The following is a 16,800-nucleotide window of genomic DNA, read 5'->3' on the forward strand; positions in this document are numbered from 1 at the left end:
GTGCTAGCATTTGAAAGCAAGATTATGAAATTCTACTATTTTTATTTTCCATCCTAAAAGTTGTTTCAAAAAATCTAAAGAGAATTAGAGGAAAAAAATATTTTATCAATTTATAGTTGGATTATCAAGTTATAAAAAATTTCTCAATGTACTATCTAAATATTTTAGTTCAACTATTCTCAAAATGAGTTCTAGGAACCCCCAGAAGGTTCCTGAGGTAAAAATCATGAATACTACTAAAATGTTATTTTGTGTTTTTTTTTGGTTTTTTTTTTTTTAAGATTTTATTTATTTATTTGAGAGACAGACATCACAAGTAGGCAGAGAGGCAGGCAGAGAGAGAGAGGAGGAAGCAGGCTCCCTGCTGAGCAGAGAGCCTGATACGGGGTTCGATCCCAGGACCCTGAGACCATGACCTGAGCCGAAAGCAGAGGCTTTAACCCACTGAGCCACCCAGGCGCCCCGTTATTTTGCTTTTTTGCTCTTTCATGAGTGTATGGTGGATTTTTCAGGGGGCCACAGGACATGTGATATCACAAAAGACTGAATGACGCAGCAGATAAAAGAATTTAAACACTTCCCAAATGTAAAACAATGCCACTTTTCATAAATTTGTTTTGTTTTGGAAAATAATTGCTACAAAAAAAAATGTTACTTATATTAACATGAAATGAGTTTTCATTTCAGTATTTTAAAACTTGTTTTAATTTTTAAATAATAAATACAAAGATTATAATCCATGTAAACAAAGAAAATTCATTAATTTTTATTAATATAAAGGAGCTTTAAGTCCAGGTGTTTGAGAACTGCTACTCAAGGTCACACAGTAATGGCAATTTTAGTATGAATTCCTCGTAAGATTGATTTGGGGAAGGAAGTGAAGGGTTAAATTCTCTCATTCCATCTTGCAGTATCTGTTATACTTTACCAATAGAAGAACATGAAAGGTATTTTTTAAAAAAGTTGGCTAACATTCATCCTTCTAAGCTGAAGCCAATTAAGAGAAACTAATCTTACTTTTTATTATAATACATTCCTGTCACGAAAACAACACCGAGCCATATTGCCACACTGATAATTTAATATAACACAAAATGTAGCATACAGTAGTGTTAGTGGAATGAATACTTTAGTAAAGAGGTTCTAATATAAATTATATATACTATATGATATGCCTCTGAAAAATCCCAAGATAAATCTATTTGATTTTAATACAATTTCCCAAATTTGTTAAGCTATGGGTTCCCCTTTCCCCTAATATCATCATCTTGATGCAAAACATACTCTTTCAAACACTAGTATGATTAGCGCTAAGGAAAAAAGCATTTAGAAGAAAATTTACCAAACTAGGAATTTTTTAAATTTTATTTATACTTTTCTCCAATCTTCCCTAAAATAATTTACTTAAAAATAAAATTTAAAGGAAAACTTCTACAGTATTTATAGGGTCCCTTCTAGTTCTAAGTTGTATATAATTATTCTAATGTGATTTCTTTACATTGATCTAAGTTCCTTTCAAAAATTTTACTTTCACCATAAAGTTCATTATTTATTAACTTTAGTTTTGTGATTATCCTGTTTTAGGGTCTTTTTGTAAAATACATTTCAGCTAGTGAACCTGAAAATCCTTATTGAGGAATCATTGAAGAATTCATAAAATATTATGAATCTACTTTTTCAGACTTAAGTCTTTCATTGGTGATTTAGTGTATTTTTCAAAATCGACTTTCACTTTAAAGTTAGAAGAAATACTTTCAGTTCTTAAAATCTTCAGGCTTTCTGGCTTTTGAGACTTATAACCTGATCCCTCTGCTGGAAACCTTTTCTTACCTGTCCACCTCTCCACCTTATTCTCCTTCATGTCTATACCTCACTGCCCTCCATGACCTATTATAAGACCTCTGTCCCTTCTTTTTGGACACCCTATCTTTTTGTTTCCATGGCACATTATACTCCTTCCCAAAACGTTCTTTTACCCCACTCATCAGTGCTCTGTGATACTTTTATCATATTAATTGTTTTTAATATATTTTTATATCTAGACTCACTGGGAATCTAATGATAGTTACAATCCTCTTTGCCTAAAAAACACAGATAAAGGCCCTAACTCTGTCTTGTCATTTTGGAGGTTCCTGAGACCCCTGCAGTATCCTAAGATTGCCAATTTACTTGTCCATGACCTATATTAGAAGACATGGGATTAGATCTTATTTACCTGTCTACCCAGTACCTAATGTAGTACTTGTAGTTAAATGTTTAATTGTTAGGTAAGTGAACACATGACAATATGCAGTAACTACTGACTTTTCCTATTCTATCTAGCCATTAAACCGTTAAGTTCTTAAGGTCCAGGATCCCAGAGCCCAGTTCCACACCCTATTTCCTCTCACTCAATACTTTTTCCTTTAACAGTTATTACACCAATGATTCCCAAATTTGTATCTATAGTCTACGCTTGCATATCAAACTTCCTTAAGACAACTCTCTTTGGAGTCCCAAAGCCTCCTGAGCTCAATATATGCAAAAATGAACTCATAATCTTGTCAACATCCCCCACTCCTAAAATGTACCCTATCATGACAAACGACACCACCATCCATCCAGCCTCAAACCAAGAAGTCACATTTTTTTTACAGTGCCTATTATTCCCTTCCAAATCATTCTTAACATCCAAGTAGTCACCAAGTTCAACTGATATTCCCTTCCTATTCTTAAACTCATCTACCTCTGTATCTCTGTAATAATGATCCAATTTCAAATCATCTTTGCAATAAACTCCCATTTTTGCCACATCCACTCATACCTCCTACACCTCAATCTATATATATATATAAAATCTCTTCTATTCCAAATCTGTTCTCTATATTGCAATCATAATGCCCTTTCTAAAACCTTTATCCGGTGAAGTCATCCTATGTAAAACACTTCAGAGACATTCCTTGCTCTTTGGCCATCCAATTCCTTAACATGGTCTACAAATCCTGAAAGGCAAGTATTGTCCACTTGTACTTTGCTCCATATGGCACATTCCCAACCCTACATGCTCTAGTTCCTACTTTTCATATTTAGACATCCCGGCCTGCCTTCAGGTTCTTTACCTGCACTCTCTGTCAGGCTTCTCTCATGTAGTACACTCTCTACCTTTCCCCCCATCTCCTTGCCCAAACAACTCTTTTATTGTGCTTCCGATCTTCCTTCCAGTGTAACCACCTTTTCCCTTTACTTTACCAGTCTAAGTGTATTATCCTGGCTGCATGCTCTTGGTGACTTTTCCACAACATGTACCAGTTTATGATTATACATTTAAAAGTTTAATAATTTGATGCTTTTCTTCTTAAGTTTACCATTAACTAGAAGAGAGTAAGAACAATGTTTTTTTAAAATTTAATGCTTTTCTTCTTAACTTCACCATTAACTAGAAAGAACCAGGTGTTCTTTTGGTCCCAGCTGCATCACATACACACAGTCACCTACCCACCCATCCACTCAATACACACTTTAACAACAACAATAACAAAAAACAATGATGAAGACTTTCTTTTGCTACCTTTCAAAACATTATTCTTAATGAATATTATCCACATCACTATGGTCAATAAAATGTAACAACAAAAATTTTAAGAAAATGAAATGGTTCAAAAAAGATTAAAATGGTTCATTTATGGCTATACAGAGTCTTTAATTTCCAAAGTAGTAAGAATACCGTATCTTTAATATTAACTTAAGATTTTTAGTTTGAATAGACTTTCATTTGTTTATACTAATAAATAACTAAAAGGAAATGAAAATTACAAGGGAAGTCAGAAGTGATATTGTAATAAAACCCCTTATCCAAAACATCTGTATTTGGATTCTCGGTAATTGTTGTACACTATTACTTGGAAAAAACAAAACAACATCCTTGATTCTAATATACTGATTACTTTCCATGACCAGTGGTGCTTTAAATTTCTTAAGATATTCAACACATAAAAAGTATGACCAAATTATTATAAAGTTAACCCTGATAAATCTTAACAACACTACCATAGCTAACATATACTGACTGCACTCTAAATGCTAAGTCGTGTTCTAAGTTACACATATAAAAGTTCAGCTCATTATTTTAACAATCCTAAGAGATCTGAACTACTACTATTATTTCCATTAATAAATTATTGTGCATTAAAATAAAAGGTTCCTAAGATCACACACATTTAGTGGATGGTGGAGGTAGGAGTCAAACCAAGACAGTATATATAACTCCAGCCCTCATTCACACTGCCCGTAGTACCTATTGCCTTAAATATAAATACATATATATGTATATGTATCTATTCCAATATTGAAGTAAGCTAAAAAAGAAATACTTTGAATAGTTTTCAACACAGACATTAAACTGAGACAGAAAAAGAAACATTCTAAAGTTCATTTTCACTACTAAGCAAACTACACAAAAACACAAATTCCTACAGGTAAAGGATACCTATAGGTAAAATAGCTAAGGATAGAAAATAAAACTACAGTAATAGTGTGACAACCCTAAATAGTCTCTCCCACAATGGCTAAAGGAAATCAGTATGATCAACCCTACCTTTCTCAGTATTTCTAAGATTAAAAATTTAAACTCAAAGTTAGAAGCAAGGTTTAAACAGATTAAACAATCAAAGGATTAATACCATAAAATTTGATTATTATTCTTAAAATAATGCATATTTATCAGCTGTGCTCCAGTTCTTAAATTTTCATAAGCATTTCATCATCTCTCCCATTCAAGATACACGAGCCTGTTTTATGGATGCAAATTCTGATGTGATCCCATGGAGATTCACTCCTGCTAAATTTCTCATACCCCCACCCCCACTTCCAATCCCTTTTGAGAATCACTTGATACAATAACAACAGTCTTTGGGTTAACTGTCCATAATTAACGGTTAAGGTTAAAACCTGAATTACAGGTATTTCTTTGTAAATATGTTAGGATATCTATTGCAGAGGTCAGCAGACATTTTCTATGATAAATATTTTAGGCCCCTTGGAGACAACTATCTGTCGTACATACATACTTTTACCAACTCCTTAAAACCGTAGTTAACTTTAGCTTCAGGGCCTTAAAAAAGTTTCCTACTCAATTTACCTGCAGCAACCACAGTTTACCATTCCTATCTAAACAACTGGCTCTATCAATATTTCCAGTAGCAGGGTAACAGAATTCTGTGAAAGACATGACTCTGTTCATGCCTTGTCCATCTTGGCCCAAATCATAAACCTGTATCACTCTTTTCTCAGGCTGATAAAAAACATTTCTAGAATTATCAATTACAATTTGAACAACAGGATCCTCTTCTGAAAATGTGAATTACAGCAAGAAAAGAATAAGAAAAGACTGAGTGAGATCTTTGAGTAGTTTATTTTCCTGCATCTTCAGTTAAAACAATCTGCTTCTGCTTGCTTTGCTACTTCATATAAACAGTGGTTCTTTCCGGCCAAGAAAAATTTGCCATTGTCAATGGAAATTATTGTTAAAAGGTAAATTTTATCAGTGGGGGAAAAAATATAAAAAATCTGGAAGCCACTGCATTCCACCAGACATCCTGTCTTTAAGAACTCCTACTCAATTTTTAAAGAAAAGGTCAGTAGTTTGAGAGCTCTAAAGTCAAACAGTCTAGGTTTAAACTTGCTGAATGCGGGGGAAAACATTTACTCTACTACTCAATATCCTATTCTACAAGACTGAGATTGCCAAGTCACCACCTTGGGGGGAACTCATAGTAAGTAGGAGTTGGCGGTCCCCTTTTTTTTTTTTTTTTTGAAGGATTTTATTTATTTATTTGACAGACAGAGATCACAACTAGGCAGGGAAAGAGAGGAGGAAGCAGGCTCCCCGTAGAGAGCCCGATGTGGGGCTCCATCCCAAGACCCTGGGATCATGACCTGAGCCAAAGGCAGAGGCTTTAACCCACTGAGCCACCCAGGCGTCCCGGCTGTCACTTTAATTATACTCCATATTACACACTACATGTTGTTCTTTCACGTTGAAAATCTTTCTAGACCTACACAGGGAAAAAACATTTTGGAAATCTTTTTAAGGACCATTCCAAATGAGATTAGAGCAATGTAACTCATTAAACTACTTGATTTACCTGTGCGATCTAGAAATGTCAGTCCTTTTAGCATATAAGAAGTTCCTATGAAAATAAGATCCACCAAATATCTGATACTACCATGTCCTGAACACCTGATTGGGTCTAAAAATGTCAGTTTATCTTATCTGTTTATTCTCTAATTTGTTCAGATCTGAAAGGCTAGTTACTTCTCTCCACTACAGTTCTGAGTTCTAAAAAGTCAGCTTAATGGAATACAATTATTATTATTATTTATTTACTTGACAGACACAGATCACAAGTAGGCAGAGAGGCAGGCAGAGAGAGAGAGAGAGAGAGAGAGAGAGAGAGGAAGAAGCAGGCTCCCCGCAGAGCAGAGAGCCCGGTGTGGGGCTCGATCCCAGAACCCTGGGATCATGACCTGAGCCAAAGGCAGAGGCCTTAACCCACTGAGCCATCCAGGCGCCCCTGGAATACAATTATTTTTACAACTATCCTAATGTATAAACAAAAGCATAAATTTCAAAAACCTTTTTTGTTATTAGTCATTTCTAAGCCTATTTTTAAAACCAGATCTCAAATTCTCAAAACTTTCAACCTTTAATTATAAATCTCTTATCATTGTTACAAAGTAAATGTTAAAATTACATCTACAATCTTTAAAAGCAAGTTTACATTTTCTGAGCATTTTTTAAAAACTTTAATAGTTTTCCACATAGAAAAATTACAGAATACTTTACTTTGTGCTAAGCAGTCTCAAAATTCATCCTCACAAGCAAATAAGGTTGAGTTTTCCCCATTTCACAGGTAAAGAAAACTGAAGTCCAAAGATTACAGTTTTTCCAAAGTCATACATTTAGAAAGTAGGAGAAATTAATATTCAAGCCCAGGTGTTCTGATTCCAAGGTTACTGTTATTCTCCTTACATTATAATTTCCTTCTCAAAACTTTAGTCCCTACCCCACTATCACACAGGTCTTACAATGATTACACACTTAACAGGACCTACATAACCATTTTTCAAGTAAAAAAACCTCTAATCTGCATAACTATTCTCAGAAGGGCTCTTATGTGCCTAAGATTTCCCTTTAATTAGAAAAATAATAAAATTAATATAGAATCTTATTAAATGTCAAAATTAATCTTGGTGGTCTATTTACTCTTAATTTTCAACAAACACGCTTGAAAGACTGTCATCTATTCACAATTTAGTCAACCACCTAAGAATTCATTTAGACAGTAAATCGGTAAGTATTATCAATTATCAATAAAAATATGTCTTTTAAAGAATATCCACAGTGCTCTTCCAGATTTTATTCATCACAACCTGTCTATATTTTGCTACCAAAAAAAAAAAAAAAAAAAAAAAAAGGCAGCACCTGGGTGGCTCAGTGAGTTAAACGTCTGTCTTCAGCTAGGGATCAGGTTACCCCGCTCAGCAGAGGGCCTGATTCACCCTCTCCCTCTACCCCTACCCCCTCTATGCTCGTACTCTCTCCTCGCTCACTCTCAAATAAATAAATAAAATCCTTAAAAACAAAAAACAAAATCTCTATCCAGAATTCAAGTTTCCACAAACCACAAAAGATACTCTATAAAAATTAATTTAAAACACTACAAAATAACAAAATTTAACTTTTTAAAACAACACATTTTGAAGTTTTGTTTTTAAACCAAATCATATTTTCTAAGCAAAATTTGTGCAGTAAGAAATCCTCTTCAAAACATTATTTACTAAAATAAAAAATTCAAATAGATTGTTGGCAAAATTGTCTATCGATTTAAAGATGGAAAATTCTTAAACTGTTTATTCTTAAAATGCCAATATAAATACTCTTAAGAGAATGACCAGTTTCATTTTTAGTAATGTTTCGGTTTCAAACAGTACACTCAAAATAACTAATACCACACATACAGGGCAGTGAAGTTGTTTTAAAAAATGTGTATTTCGTATGTGACATGGTGAGTGCTGTGAAGTATATAAGCCTGATGATTCACAGACCTGTACCCCTGGAGCAAATAGTACATTATATGTTAATAAAAATAATTTTTTAAAAATGTGTATTTCTCTGAGTTGCTTAGAATTTATTTCCTCACCCGAAATCTAAACCACAATCAAATGACACAAGCTAAATATTTCTTACATTTATATCATAACCTCTCCCAAGAGACTATGTGCCTGTTTTCTGTCCCTGATAGAGACCAAATGGGTCATGCCACCATGACCATAAGCCATCTGGAGTCTAAAATACATGATTCTTTATGTGCTTTCCTGATACTAGGCTGCTATTATCCATGCTACCACAAATAACCTAGCTTTACACAACAAATCTCGTATCTTTTAAAATTTAGTTTTAACTTAAGAAGGTGCATTATATTATGTTGCTAACTGCAATTTCTTAGTATCAAAAAATTCTCCAACCATCCTTTTCCTTATCTATAACCCCTGAGCTCAAACAGGCTGCATCTGGGTATGTAAGGCATGAGGACTGCCTTTTCTGTAGTGACCAAAGGTTCTCACATATTTCACTCTTCTATTACGTAACTTTTTTAGCACACTGAATTCTCAAATTCCATAAGGAAAAGAAGTATTACCATTTTCTCCAATCTATTATAAAATACTTAACAATCTTCTATATTCCACATGCTCAGTAACATATATTTATTCGTTCCATAATTATTAATTTTCACAAATTACTCCTAATTGTACTTCTAAGATGTCCTCTCACAAAATAAAAATTGATCACCTTTACACATTTTAAATTTAGTTCTAAAATTTTAAACTTGGTTCCTATTATATTATAGCCTTTATTACTTTTAGATGTAATTACAAAAGCCACTTAAATATCTTAAAAGAAAAATACTCAAAATGAAAAAAAAACCCAGAAAAGAAAAATACTCTCATTTTAATGCCTGATTCTTTAATTGACTATTCAATTAAAGTTCATTAAAATGATTATACTTAGTACTCTGTTAACTTCCATTTTGCTTAATATTACAGATACTTTTCTGTCAATTCAGAAATGTATACAATATGAACCAGTATTTCTTGTCCAGAACAAGTTGTCTAGGATAAAATTTTATTTGTTACAATTCTGTAGTGACATGATAGATAACTACAAAATTTGGGAAAAAGAAAAATGACTTCAGTAGACTAGAGAAGTTTCTAGATTAAAAAAACCAAAAACTTACAGTCTGATGAAGAAATTGAGTGGATTAAAAAATTGGCATTCACAGGATTTATTTCATCTAGTGCTCATTTAAAGATTAATTCAAAAAGTCTGTATTAAGCTGTTTAAAACATACATCTTTAAGCCAGACTGACAAGACAAAATATCTCCTGACAATTTCAAGAACACAAACTATCATGAGGAGTTTAGTTATACAAATCTCTGAACAGAAGGAGACAGAAGAGCCAAGCTCCATTCACATATTCCTAAATGTCATAGGATTACCAAAAGATACAAAAGCTTTATATATTCTCTAATCTTGGATATTTCAACCACCCAAACATTTCTTAATGTTAATTAGTCCACAAAACAGTCATAGAACCTCTATATAGACCACCAATTTTTTTCTAGAATTCTATCTACAATGCTTTAAAAATTATTTATTTTTGGTATTTATTATATATTTTTCTTTGTATCTTAGGCTTACTTATTTCATCCTTGGACCTATAACACAATTATACTATCAGTAATTTCTGAAGGTTTAAGGCAGTCTTTTTTACACTGTAGCTGCTATGTTCAGAAAATTACACACACTTGTTTCTGGAATAAAACTTTTTTTTTTAAACTTTCACGCATTAATAAAGCTATAACTGGAAATTTTACTACCATGACTAAAGTTCTAATAATAGCAAACACAACCCTTACATAGTGCTTCATTTGTGCCAGTTATCACTCACAAAATCCTACAAAATAGGGGCTATTAGCCCAATTTACAGACTGGGGTAACAGACTCCTGCAGTACTATACTGCCTCATAACAGTCATGTAAAATACCATTGTGTAGTTGTTGATGGGATAATCCAACTCCCCCTTATGTTCAAGAACTTTACAATTACTGAGGAGTACAAAGAATTTAACAGGTATTTATTCCATTTAAAAATCTTTGTAAATGCTTCAAACTTCTTAAAATAATGGCACATACCAGAACAACTGCATGGATAAGAAAAGACACTTTACCCAGTTCAGCCCTTCAGCATGTACCATTTTCCTAACACATAATGTTGTTCTTGTATTGTTCATTATAAGGATTAGGAGATATTAAAGCCCTACCTTGGAGACTACCAAGCCAACTTACCATTTTACTGATATTCTATTAAAAAAGGAAACGAATTCTACGCACATTCACTTCATTATTTGTCACCCCCCCCCACTCTCAAAATTGCACCGGTTAGGTTTTAAAAACACCATATTATCTATCTTTAATATAAGACAGCAATACCTCATTCAAAAATTTATTTTTCTCTTAAAACTTGTTCCCTAATTTTCCATTAATCAGTATACTCTCAATACATGCACACTTAAGATATATACTTAAGTATATCCTATTCAAGGTTCTTTTTTTCTGAATTTAAGACCAGCAATAATTTATGAAAACTGGTACTTCAACCATGAAGAGAAACATACTAATTAGAGAATAAAGAGGTAGTCTACAATGTGGTTAGTGTCCCCAAAACATGCATCTATCTCTAAAAAGATATGATATTACAACCTAAGAACAGCATACAATTTTCTAATTTACATGTTTTCTCCCTATCTACTTTTTTGTGTTTTGGATAATCAAAAACAAAATGAAAGACCTGAGTTTTAGAGACCATTTACCCCTATTTCTAGTTCAAAATCAGATTTTCAGATTAGAAAAAATTTCAGTTCACTTATTTTACAAATGAGGTAACTGAGACCCAGAGAAATCCCATGACTTGCTTGAAGTAACCCGCAAACTAACTGTTGGCAGGGCTAAAAATCACAACCCTTATCTCCTGATTCCCATCCTTTCACTTGAATAGATTTTTAGTAAGTAGAATGACTTTACAAAAAGCAAATACCGCTACAAAAAATTAAAAATTAAAATAAGAATTATATCATCTTAACAGATTAGCAAAACATGACCCCAGTTCAAAAAAAAAAAAAAAAAGCCCTGTAAGCAAGAAATGTAATCAAAATTCTGAATTTAGTAAAAATGCTTAAAAATTCTGCCTCATAAGCATGCAATCACCACTAATTAAGGTGACAACCAGACAGCAAAACTTAATAAACCAACTAATTTCACTATTCAAACAAATAAATGACAAAACTTTCTCTTTGGTCCAAAAATTAGTTGAGTTTTCCTGTTCTACAAAAAGTTAGCCACCAATGCATGGCTCCATTTAAAACATTACAATTCTGATGAAAGCTTATAATATGCCCTCTAGCTTTAAAATCAACACATATTTAAAAATGTAAAATCTAATTAAATATACACCATAAGAGACAAAAAAATTCAACTTCCTATTAAATTCCATTCACTGTTTAAAAATGTTTTAAATCTTTAGGTGGTAATACAATCATGTTTTATCATAACTCTACCAATCACACTTGAAAGAAGCACATCTTTTTATCTGTAAACCTTTAATAAAACTACTCTTAAAACTCTACATTCCTCTTGGTCAAAACTCAATCACTCTGATTTTATTTGTAGGCTGAATCCAGATACTGACCTATGCTTGTTTTTAACCTCCCAAGTACAAATATTACACACCATCCTAAATAGCTGTAATTTGTGATTTCCTAAAAATGTCAATCTGACATATAAATTCTTCCATTTAAAGTATTGTTCCATTTATCAGTTAATGTAGCAACAAATTTCCAAGTACAGGTAGACACTACTGAAACCAACAATAATTATTATTTTTATTTAACTCATCAAAACAAACTTAAAATCAATTATTAAGTAAATTCATATTCAACTGAAAGCAACTTAAATGTTTTTTAGGTTATAAGAACTAATTAAGACAATAGAGAACACTATACGAGAGATTTTGCATGTGCTCACCTAGACATAAAATTTTATGATCCTACTATTAAACAAAAATGTGCTCAGATACCTAGTGTTCTAAAATGTGTTAGAGCTAATTCTCAAAAAGTCAAAGTTAAGCCAAATACCCACACACCTAGATATATAGTTTGGTGGCTATAAAAGTACTCCAAAATATGTCTTGTATCCAGTAGACACAGACTGACTAACTTGCTAAATGAATAAAAAGATAAAATGAACCAGAGAACTCTAAACTTCAATGAGAATTCTTAACTGTCTTAGGAGTATTGCCAACATGACTATTCCAGTAAAAAGGTGAAAACGCTCCAAGCAAGAAAATCCACTTCCATGCGAAATAGGTGGCTTTTGAAAACATAATACTAATGAAGACACTACTTATTTTCCTAAGTCTCATAAAGACAGGGAATATGAATTTATTAGTATCTGAGAGATGAGAAACCACCCCCCAAAATTAAACACTGGTACCCCTGTTTTTACCAGAGAAAACAAAATGATATTCCTACAAACATCAGACATTCCCATTATTTGACAAGACACCATTAGTGGCTTCATTTTAAAAATACATTATTACTAAGAGCTTCCAAGGTAAGAAAACACAGCAATCTTCAATGACAGGGGTTTGTGGGTTTTTATGAGATGCAAAATGAGTTTTGTAAAAGGAAATGCAAAAAGTTTTATAAAATCTGCCCAATTCTTAAAAACGGAATATTATAATCTCTATTATTTTTTCAAGTAAGAAAGAAGACAGTGAATTCACTTAAGGATTTTGTCAAATATTTACTCCCCCCCCCCCCAACAAAACATTGCAGGTACTGAATCTTAAGAGTTTATTTCAAACTCCATTCATTGTAGCAAAGTATTAAAAGAAACTAGGCTAATAATTACTACTTGAAAACTAACAAAGTTGGAAACAAACACTGTTAAGTTTCCATTGGATTTCCTAAACCTGGTTCCCTTCTTTCAACATCTGTGAGCACTTAGCAACCCACATTAAATCATAAAAGATTTAGACCTAAAGTTAGAGGTTCTATATCCAAACGAAACAAAAGCCATCAAAATCCTGTCAGGCCTTCACCTCACAGAAGACATTCAATTCTCAAGTAGCTGGAACTTCCTAATCGTTTCACAAGCCTTCATGAAGTAACCTTACTTGTTAAAACTACCTCAAAACATCAGTTCCGAATCAGTTGCACCGCACAGATTAAGCGCTCCCCGCTCCACACCCCTCCCCCCTAATCCCCCCCACCCCCCGCCCCCGTCCCCTGGCCTTGCGACTGCTCTAACTGCCCAACACACACACACATTCATACAAACAACCCAAATCAATCTGGGAGACAAGAATATGGAAAATATAACTACCGATTACAAATACGTTACTTTCCCAGTCCACTAATAGGTCCACTTCCAGAAGACAATTCTTACACATTACTACACATACTCACTTTGAAAACCCACAAAATTAAGAATCAGGTATTTTTCAAGCTATTAAACACAATATATTCCAATATAAACTGAAAAACTTTTACTTGCCCGGTTCTGCACCACAATAAATATAAGGGTAAAAACCAAAACTTTTCAGTGGCGTCCAGTAATAGTTTTTAACTGAAGAAGCAGCATAATAACAAGAGAATTAGCAAAATAAGAAAAAGTCTGTTAAACTTCTGGCTTTTAGAGTGTTAAACAGGCTTCTACACTTCTGCGAATGTGTTTTGGTAAAAGCAAGATGAGCCTCTGGCCAACTACCATCATACAGCTGAACCCCTCAAACAAAAAACGTAAAGCTCTAAATTTAAGAAAAGCAAAAGAATCGGAAGAGGAAAAAAAAAATAACGCCTTGTTACGGTTCCGCAGTGGCTGAATAGTCTGCTTGTGAAATGCTAATGCCACTTCGGAGCAGTTAGTCACCAGCTATTGTGTGGGGCAGGAGAAAGCCGAGCCGACCGCGCGTGCAGAGCGAGCAAGCGAGCGAGCAAGCGCGCCCTCCTTCCTCGCGCCGCTCCCGCTGCCGCCGCCTCGCGCGCGCCCCCGCGCCCGCACGGACGCGCGCGTCGGCCCCTCCTCCTCCGGCCTTGCACTGCACAACACTCATGACGTATCTTTATTTCTAGCACATTAACAAAATATCACAAATAAATTGTCGGCAGCCCCTGCGGCCTCGGGGTGCGGGTCCCCCCGACCACTGCCCCCCGAAGCCTCCGCGCCGGCCTCCCAACCCTCCCCGTGGCCTTTGGAGCTTTCACGTTCTGGGGCCAAGTTTTTGTCTCTGTAAAAAATTGCGGGAAATTCAATTTTTATTCGACTCGGGGAAAAGTTTCTTTGCTCCGCGACGTGAATGTCTCACCAGATTCTGGTAGGTCCTGGGATGCTCCTTCCCGGTCCAGTCGGTGCGGCGGGGCAGCAGCTGCGGGGAAAGGACGCCCCATGAGCCCGGCCCCCAGCCCCGGCCCGCCTGCTCCCCTCCCCCGCCCGCCCCGCGCCCCAGCGGGGACCCCGAGCCCCGCGCCCCGCGCCCCAGCGGCGGCGGTGGCGGCGGCGTGGCCCAGGGACGGCCGCGCGGCGGCGAGACGCGCAGGGCCGCCGCCGCCCTTACCTCCTTCTCGGCCACCTCGCGGATCAGCACCTGCAACAACAAAGCGGGGAGAGCTGAGCCCCGCGCCCCGGGCCGCAGCCCCGCCGCCGCCGCCGCCGCCCTCCCCCACGCCCGCGAGCGGCGAGCGCCGGCTCGGCCCGCGCCGCGCGCCGCCGTACCTGAGCCGCCTGCTGACAGGGTCCATCTTCCAGGAACCGGGCGATGAGGAAGTAGAGCTCTGCGCGGGAGAGGGGGACGGGGAGACACACAGGCTTAGCGGCCGGGCGGCGGGGGGCGGGGGACCGCGGGCGGAATCGCCCGGTGCCAGCGGCCCCAGCAGCCCCCCGACTTACCCGATCGCAGCTCCGAGAGGCCTTTCCTCTCACAAGACATGTTTATGGGTCACTTCAGGGCCGTCGGCGGGACACCCCGCCGCCGAGGGGAAGCGGGGATGGTGCCGCCGCCTGCCCTATAGCTGTCACTGTGTGTTCACGAGCCCAGCCTCGGCTCCACCATTCAAGCAACGGCGGCGGAGGCGGAGGAGGAGGAGGAGGAAACAACAACTCTCAGGCAGCGGCTACGGCCGCCGCCGCCTCCGCCGCGGATCCCTCCGCTGCAGAAAGGAGTCCGCCGCCTTCGCGGCCCGGGCTTGGCCCCGTCCTCGTCCCGCGCCCCCGCCCCCCGGCGCAAAAAAGGAGTGCCTCCGGCCCCGCGCCCCAGGGCCCCCACACCCAGTGTGGCGAGACCCCTGCCCCCTCCTCCACGGCCAAAGGTGCGATTTATTTATTTATTTCCAGTCGGAGAAGATGTCGGAGCCGGAGCCGCGGGTTGGCTGAAAGGCGCTTTCTCTGTGGAGGCCGACCGCGGGAGGGAGGGGGCCGGGGATGGCTCCGCGGAGGGATCTGACGCACACGAAGCCGCAGCACAGGCTCTTTTCAGCGGCGCTGGCTGGGGCTGAGATGGAAGTTAGTTTCTATGTAGCAGAAATGGGAAACAAATGAAGCAAAACTGCCCAAAGAGGGGAAATGCCCCGAGGATGGGTCTCACTCTCACGCGCGCACACAGACACACACGCAGAGAGCCCTCTCGCGCCGGGCAAACTCGGGATCGCGCTACCCGGCCCGAGTTGAATGATAGTGTTTGGTTTCTGTCTCTTGCCATGTGCATGTGTATAAATGCTGCGGATTGGCATCTGTGTAAGTCTTGTCCTGCGTTATTTCTGCAGCCTATGCAAAGTGTTGTGTAATTTATTGGAGTGCCGTATATTGCAATAGAGGTTAGGCTCTTTTTGTTAAGCACTTGGCGTTTGCAAGCCCGTTATTTGCTGAAGCCACCTCTGCATATATCTTTTATTATTGCCATTGCCTTAAGCATTTTACATTTTAAAATGTTTCTTTATTGTTGTACGGGCAAAGCGAACTCCTGATCTGTACTTCAGATACTCTTTTTCCTGGTTACAAAAAGACTAGTGTTGGCTAATTAGGGATTTGGGATTAAAGAACCTTAAAGCTTTTTTAAGTGTTTACAAGAAGGAATAATGTAAGCCTGAGAGAAAGAAAAGAACGCTAATATTTATCTCTAACCGATCTGGAGGTAATTTACTGACAGATCAATAACCCACCGAAGGATACTGAAAGAATATACTACAGTTTAGCCAAGGTGATTAGTGATTAAATAATTTAAATTATCTGTGTATCTTACAGTTGACTTCGTCATGCTAATTAATGGCTTCTAATTTGAGGTGTAAACCATTCTTGTTTACAGTTAATCACGGGAAGACTTCTTGAAAACTGACGAAAAGAAAAAAATTAATCTTTCGTAAATTAGTATGTAATTACCGGTTTTATATGCTAAATCATACATCTGTGTTTTGCTGATGAGGGTAAGGGCCTTGTTTTTTAAAAAACGAATATGGGTGAAATTAATGGAAACAATGGAAAAAGCCATTTGTTAGAAAACAAGGACACCAAGTGATATTTATCTCCAGATGATTTAAGCACTTTTCAAAAAGACCTGATAGTTGATTTTTTTAAAGGATTGCAGTTTAAAAGGAATTAGGATAGTCGTTCTTTGTTAACATTTAACAAAAGATTCTCCTTTAAAATTT

At 37.0% G+C, this 16,800-nt stretch overlaps 1 protein-coding gene across 4 annotated transcripts in view; it reads right to left on the reverse strand.

The window, feature by feature from the left end:
* PHIP (pleckstrin homology domain interacting protein) overlaps positions 1–15,286 on the reverse strand; it is a 130,915-nt gene extending 115,629 nt beyond the window's left edge. For 2 of the 4 annotated variants that reach the window (XM_032873201.1, XM_032873200.1), the window contains exons 1-4: positions 15,047–15,285; positions 14,873–14,931; positions 14,715–14,744; positions 14,466–14,525 (exon numbers count right to left, since the gene is read on the reverse strand). In XM_032873201.1, the coding sequence (XP_032729092.1) occupies positions 14,466–14,525; positions 14,715–14,744; positions 14,873–14,931; positions 15,047–15,086 (189 nt within the window). In that variant the 5' untranslated portion in view covers positions 15,087–15,285. Of the gene's footprint in view, positions 1–14,465; positions 14,526–14,714; positions 14,745–14,872; positions 14,932–15,046 lie in introns of all 4 variants that reach the window. The other 2 variants (XM_032873199.1, XM_032873203.1) reach the window with 2 other exon arrangements.
* Positions 15,287–16,800: the final 1,514 nt, after the last annotated feature.

Source organism: Lontra canadensis, unplaced genomic scaffold (genome assembly GCF_010015895.1).
Source record: "Lontra canadensis isolate GAN:19392208 unplaced genomic scaffold, GSC_riverotter_1.0 scaffold47, whole genome shotgun sequence".
Taxonomy (NCBI): Eukaryota; Metazoa; Chordata; class Mammalia; order Carnivora; family Mustelidae; genus Lontra; species Lontra canadensis.